General features: G+C 41.3%; 2 protein-coding genes across 2 annotated transcripts; both read left to right on the top strand.

Moving 5' to 3' along the window:
- Nucleotides 1-236: 236 nt before the first annotated feature.
- Nucleotides 237-2,224, top strand: tagln3b (transgelin 3b; the record flags this gene model as incomplete). Its single annotated transcript, XM_083778056.1, has 4 exons — nt 237-416; nt 1,501-1,675; nt 1,854-1,956; nt 2,083-2,224. 4 exons carry the CDS (start codon nt 237-239, stop codon nt 2,222-2,224), a joined length of 600 nt encoding a protein of 199 aa, XP_083634182.1.
- A 1,971-nt stretch (nt 2,225-4,195) lies between these two features.
- c1qtnf9 (C1q and TNF related 9) lies at nt 4,196-6,302 on the top strand (the record flags this gene model as incomplete). The annotated part of the gene is made up of 4 exons (XM_083777861.1): nt 4,196-4,244; nt 4,611-4,815; nt 4,955-5,017; nt 5,533-6,302. The coding sequence occupies exons 2-4, from the start codon at nt 4,626-4,628 to the stop codon at nt 6,300-6,302; spliced, it is 1,023 nt and encodes a 340-aa protein (XP_083633987.1). The 5' UTR covers nt 4,196-4,244; nt 4,611-4,625.
- Nucleotides 6,303-6,625: the final 323 nt, after the last annotated feature.

Genomic DNA, 6,625 nt, shown 5'->3' with positions numbered 1-6,625 from the left:
AGAAAGAAAACATTTAAAATGTTTAAGCTACTATGAAAGGTTTTTGTACTGTATTCTACAACTGTTATTAGTATTGTGGTTACCATAGTGGGGGGGGGGGGGGGGGGGGAGAAAACAAAGGACTTTGCATAATTCTTATTGTCCTTATTGTCTTATTTGTCCTTTCAGCTTCAACTGTGCTGTTTTCCTCCAGGGTTGCTTGCTTTGGTTTGGTGTAGCTTGTTGGGTGTGTTGTCATGGCGAACAGAGGACCCAGCTATGGGCTGAGCCGAGAAGTGCAAGAGAAGATAGACCAGAAGTATGACAATGATCTGGAAGTCCGGCTGGTGGACTGGATAGTCGCACAGTGTGGAGGAAACCTAGAGCGACCACAGCCGGGCAAGCAGAACTTCCAGAACTGGCTGATGGATGGAACTGTGAGTGCCTTAGTACATCTACTGGAAATAGAAATAACCATTGAATTATTTAGGCTGTCACACTATTTTTAACAGCACTGTAAAACTTAAAGGGAAATAGGAGTAGGAGTAGGATCACTGTAAAACTTAAAGGGAAATAGGAGGAAGAGTTAAAATGCTCAACCAAAATATGTGTCAAATACAAAATATATGAAATTATCTTTATCTATAATGGGAATTTTAAACCAGAGAGCTGCCCTTAACATTTGTCAGCTAGTTTGCAGCTAGTTAACTGGTAATTGAAGGTTTAGCTGGTGTGTGAGAGTGCGTGAGTGTGTATATAATATATATACATATGTGCCCTGTCTCTCTCTAAATATCTACACTGCACAGTGCATACAGTATATGCAGTGTGTCTACTCTATACAATATACAAACTTGTCGGCAAGCCCAGGTGGTAACATTGTGGGCTCTGTTTCTCATGTGAGACCACGGATCGAACACACGTTGTAACATTGGGGGTCGTCCAGGGTCGGGTTCTCTGATGAAATGGAGGTCAGTGAGGGTGAATATACTGTAGTGGCAAAACGGTAACAGGACAACTCACCCCTTTTCTGTTTTCCCCAGTGAGGGGTGGGAGAGGCTCGACGGCAGCTGGACTTTGAATATCTCTAACTAACTAATATAACTAATATCTCTCACGACAGCAGACAGCCTAAGTACAAATATAATTTATGAAAAGGCTACTACAGTGAAGTTGTTGTAGGCTATGTGGGGATTATTGTATATTATACTAAATTGTTTATAGGGTCAATATAAGTAAAATTATAAAGACTTTCCATAGGAGTATCTTTTTATATTTTTCCAAAAATAATACAAACAGCCAATAGCATATTACAAGTTATCCCCCTCACTGGGGGAAATTCCGGGAGGAAAAACAGGCAAGCACCGGGGTGAGTTGTCCAGTATTCGGCAAAACACCCTGCCAGAAGCCAAGAAGTCTAATGGGGACGACTGAGCATTAGATGTTTGGTTTCCCACACAGGAGACCTGGGTTAGAATCTAGGTGTGTACAACAGCTCACCACTCCACATCCCTCCTCCAGATTCTCTGCAGGCTTATCAACAGCCTGTATCCAAGAGGGAAGGAACCCATCAAGAAGATAACAGAGACACAGATGGCATTCAAACAGATGGAGAAGATCTCCCAGTTCCTGCAAGCATCAGACGCCTATGGGGTGACAACCACTGATATCTTTCAAACCGTGGACTTGTGGGAAGGTGAGGTGTTCTCAGATCATTATTGCTTTTGATTGACACATTTCATTTCACATCTGATCTATACCATCCTTCCAATCATCTGCAGCTCAAAACAGGATTCCACTCAGTGCTGAACTGCTTAATTGATTTTTTTAAATCAATTGTATGAGAATTTTTTTCAATATGACTTTGACAATAGGAAAAGATATGGCAGCAGTGCAGAGAACCCTGATGGCTTTGGGCAGTGTGGCCCTCACTAAGGACGACGGCCATTACAGAGGTGACCGTGATTGGTTCCACAGGTGAGGAGAAGCACGCTCATTGCGACCCACAGAAGTGGTATACTTTTCTGCGGCTCTTTGGACATGATTATTTAATTCCATAATTCCTCAGCTCAAGCCTGTCTTACTTTTTTACTGTATTTGTAGGAAAGCCCAGGGGTATCGGCGGGAGTTCACTGAAGAACAAATGCGCAAAGGGCAGAGCTTGATCGGCCTGCAGATGGGCAGCAACCAAGGAGCCTCCCAGTCTGGCATGACAGGGTATGGTCAGCACCGTCAGATCATGTAGTTCCTGGGACAATGATGGGATGCTCAGTAGTAGCCCACTTCCTTGTGTCTACACCTTAACTATACGTTCCCTTCAAATTGTATCCCTAAAACCTCCATAAACTGCGTACCTCTGGCTGTGTTAAATTCACAGTTTCCCTTCAAATGCTGCTTGTCCCATCTCCAACACTTATGTTAAATGCCATAAGGTTACTTTCATTTCTACCTTTGGTTCTATTTGCTGTCCTCACTCTGGCCTCGTTCAATGAAGTCAGTCATTCATCATTCATTTAATTTAGTCTTCCAGTGGACCCAGAGTTGGAATTGAAAGCATACACATGTTCAAGTAACAGACATAAGCAAGTGTTATATAGCATGTATTAAATTTATTTGTATTCATGTGTTCATCTATTTGTGTGCCATTATTCAACGATTTGGGACAGTCTGTTAGAATTTTGTTTCACCTTGAGCTACTGTATAATAGAACTCAATGACTGATGATGTCTCTGCAATTTTGTCTGTGTTGTACTCATTGCAGTATCCTCTGTAACCAAATCACCATCACATTGTGCCTGGTTAAAGAAATACTGTACAGAGACTGTTCTGCTATATTGGCGTCAAACTTCAAACTCTTAATATGTTTGGTTCATTATGGACGTTGGTCTTTTAAGGGTTATGTGTGTTAGAATAGATCAGCCTATAATGTGTCCAATTTTGCTCAGGCAAGTGAATGACAGTGAAGTTACCATTTTTAGTTGCAGATATGATTCTAGTTTGAATGTGCACTTTTATGTTGTCATGTTTATATTTTGGAAATATATTTATATCTCGAGGCTTGTTATGTATAATGTTGCTGAAATAAAGTATGTAAACTTAATTGTTTGTAGGTCTATATGAGATGATAAAGCTGAAGGTATTCTGATCGCTGTAAGGAGAAGGGTTTACAATTTACCTGTAAGGGTCAAATTAGTCAGTTAAACTCAGGATTTTGCACTATAATAGTATAATTCGTGACCACTATTGTGTTATACAACCGTTTCTTCCGTTCTTCCCCTGTGATATTGTTTAATAAAGAAGAAATGCCATAAATATATTGCTTAAAAATGTTATATTATACTGAGATTGTACTGTAGTATAGAAAGAGAAAGTAAGTGACAAAAGCCTCGTACACTAAATATTTACGTATTTTCCGTTTATTCATCCCATGGAATATAGAATGGAGAATGGAGTATAAATAAAGTAATTCAACAAGGACTGGGTTGGGCTTTGGAACACAAACTGAAAAGGTCGAAGTTGATGGCAGTAGTACCGTTTATGGGGGCATAGTAATAAATGATAAATCTTTCAAATAGCTTGGATGATAACAGCATGCATGAATTAACTTATTTGCTTGTTATAGTTTCCATTAGGTAACTGGAAGCTTCTTAATAGCTGAAACATGTAAATCAAAGGTTAGAGTTGAAATGTTACAGTCATTCTGTCTTGCATACCAATATTGTTCTCTCACAAGTTAACACTATTAAATAGGAGTTACCCATCCATGTGAAAATGTTGTGACAGCATGTACAATAATTTACATGATGAAAGTTTAATGTCCTGCACTGAGTCACTACAGGAAGAGGTGAATCTTTGTCATGTGGTTCATGGCTGGTTCTAGATGGCGAAAAGAGTGGAAAAAGGATCGATGACTCCTTTTGACCGAGACTAAGAAAATAACTTTCTCTTTATTTTATGCTCAATAAAGTGCTCAAGTGCAGCAAGCGTTTCAGTCATGCGATGATCATCATCATGATGGTCGCATGACTGAAATGTTTGTTGCACTGAACACTTAGAGCACTTTATTGAGCATGTAAAATTAAAGAGAAAGTTATTTTCTTATATAGTCTCTAAGGAGTCACCCAGGAACTCTTTTGTTGAGTGCGAGTCTTTCTTCCACTCTTTTCTCCCTCTGTTTTTGAGACCACCGGCCCTGCAAAGAACCTTGAATTAAGGACAAAGAAAGGCACAACAGTTTACCCTGGACACCTAGATGGTGCCACAAGGTGAGTCCAAGCTGATAATTAGCTTTGAAGGGAAAGGAGGGACATCTATGGAGCATATGTGATAGGGAACTGAGTAACTGACAGAAGCCAGAAGGCGTAATAAGTAAACCAAAAAGTAGTCAGACCAATGGAATGGGGGCTTAGTGGACAAACATTGTTGTCCAAAGTTCTTATCCAGTTAGTGTTTTGTTTGGTTGGTGCCTTGGTTGTCTTTTATTTTGCTCCGATTTGTTCCATGGGTATTGATAAATACTTCTATAGATGCGCTGGTGTGCTTGCACTGTGCATGCATGTTACAAATTAGTGTACTGTAATTTGGCTTGCAGTTGTTTGAGTCTTATAAAGTGTAACAAAGCAATCTTTTAGTTTGCATCAAGGACAATGCTGCGAATGAGACTGAGCATCACTCTTTTGCTCCTCCTGTTGGCGGCGAGGTGTCTTGCACAGGCAGAAACTACTCTGCCAAAAGGATGTGTCTGTGGACATCCAGGGATACCAGGGGACCCTGGGCACAATGGATTACCAGGCAGAGATGGTCGAGATGGACTCAGAAGTGACAAAGGTGATCACGGTAAGTTAGAAGAAAGAGGTTCAACTCAAATTAAATTATCTGCGATTCTCATTAGCATATATACACTATATTCCTCTGTCAAGGTTTTATGCATCAGTGTCAAGATTTTTGAATGCACATTGTTATTTTGTTGATAAAGGTGAACTTGGAGCTAGCGGACCTCCAGGCAAGGATGGCCTTAAAGGAGACAAAGGGGAATTGGGTAGGTGTTTTCTAAATGAACTACGAAACTGGAAAGTGATGGTCATGAATTTGTAATATCTTGGAGATATTTCACCTATACTTACAAAGCACTTAATTTTGTTTATTGCGGCAGAGTTTCTAGTCAGTCTGTGTCATGTTTTTCAAATACATAGTAATTACAGTAGTAACAGTAGTAGCGCTCACTATTAAGACATATATGTTTCAAAGGGTTCTTTGGCTATACCATCTAGCCAACATTATTTGTTTATAAAATAACATAGCCTACTGACATATTGAATAAATGTGATTGGACTATTTTACATCACATCTTTACATTTTAATGTTCAGGTAGAGTTCAGGCTGAACACTGTTTCAGCACTGTTTTTCAGAGTTCAAATTCACCCTGATGATGTTGATTTGTACAATTCAATATAGCATCTATCATGGTTGGGGATATGATTTTAATAGCTTGCAGTGACTTACATTTTACCCAGAAAAGCTAGCTCCGAATTGACATGTCCTTGTTGTTTGCAGGTGCAGCTGGTGCTTTAGGGCCAAAAGGAAAAAGAGGTGACAACGGAGAAAGGGGCCCACCTGGAAAAATGGGGCCCCAAGGAGTCCAGGGACCCATTGGCCTGAAAGGAAATAAGGGAGAGCTCGGACTACCAGGGCCCATTGGGCCTATGGGGGAAACGGGTCCTCTTGGACCCGAGGGGCCAAAAGGAGAAATTGGCCCCCGGGGAGACAGAGGCATTCAGGGGCCTTTGGGACCCCCTGGAAGACCTGGCCCAAAGGGGGATATCGGTGTTCCGGGGCACAAAGGCACCTTGGGTTACCGGGGGGAGAGAGGACATCGAGGGGAGAAGGGAGAGGGAGGCGAGAAGGGAGAAACATTCATCCTCCCCCGAAGTGCTTTCTCTGTGGGTCTCACAGAATTCACCAAACTCCCAGCACCGAATGCACCGATCCGTTTTGACAAAATCCTATACAACAAGCAGAATCATTACGACCCACAGACTGGCAGGTTTACATGCGCCGTGGCAGGTGCTTATTACTTTGCCTACTACATCACAGTGTTCTCCCGAAATGTCAAGGTGGCTCTGGTGAAGAACGGGGCAAAGGTTATTCACACCACGGACAACTACCAGAGCAGTGAAGACCAAGCAGCAGGGGGTGCTGTCCTGCACCTAGAGGTGGGAGACAGGGTGTGGCTGCAGGTAGCTGGTGGGGAGCTCTTCAACGGGCTCTATGCTGATGAAGATGATGACACGACTTTCTCTGGATTTTTAATTTTTGGAGCTTAATCATGCCAGTATAACACTGAACCATTGTGTGTCAACAGAGATTTGCTTGTCAAAAATGTACTCGTAGTATGGTATTTATCCTAATCTCAAGTCCCACATCTTACCTGAAATTACATACGCCTATTCATTGTAGCTGGATCTTCAGTATGGCCTACTATGTAATTAAAATGAACTATAAACACTAATTTGTGTGTTGTTGCTGTGAGGAGGGGGAGGTGTAATTCAACTGTTCAAAACAAAATGTTTCCACCTCTGTGGTCTCCATAAATAAAAAAAAACATGAGATCTGCTTAATGCTTTCCCAATGATTGTCCTCCCCAGTA

The sequence above is a fragment of the Protomyctophum parallelum genome, assembly GCF_964188405.1.
Source record: "Protomyctophum parallelum genome assembly, chromosome: 12".
NCBI lineage: Eukaryota > Metazoa > Chordata > Actinopteri > Myctophiformes > Myctophidae > Protomyctophum > Protomyctophum parallelum.
This window is presented reverse-complemented; position numbering and strand designations above follow the sequence as displayed.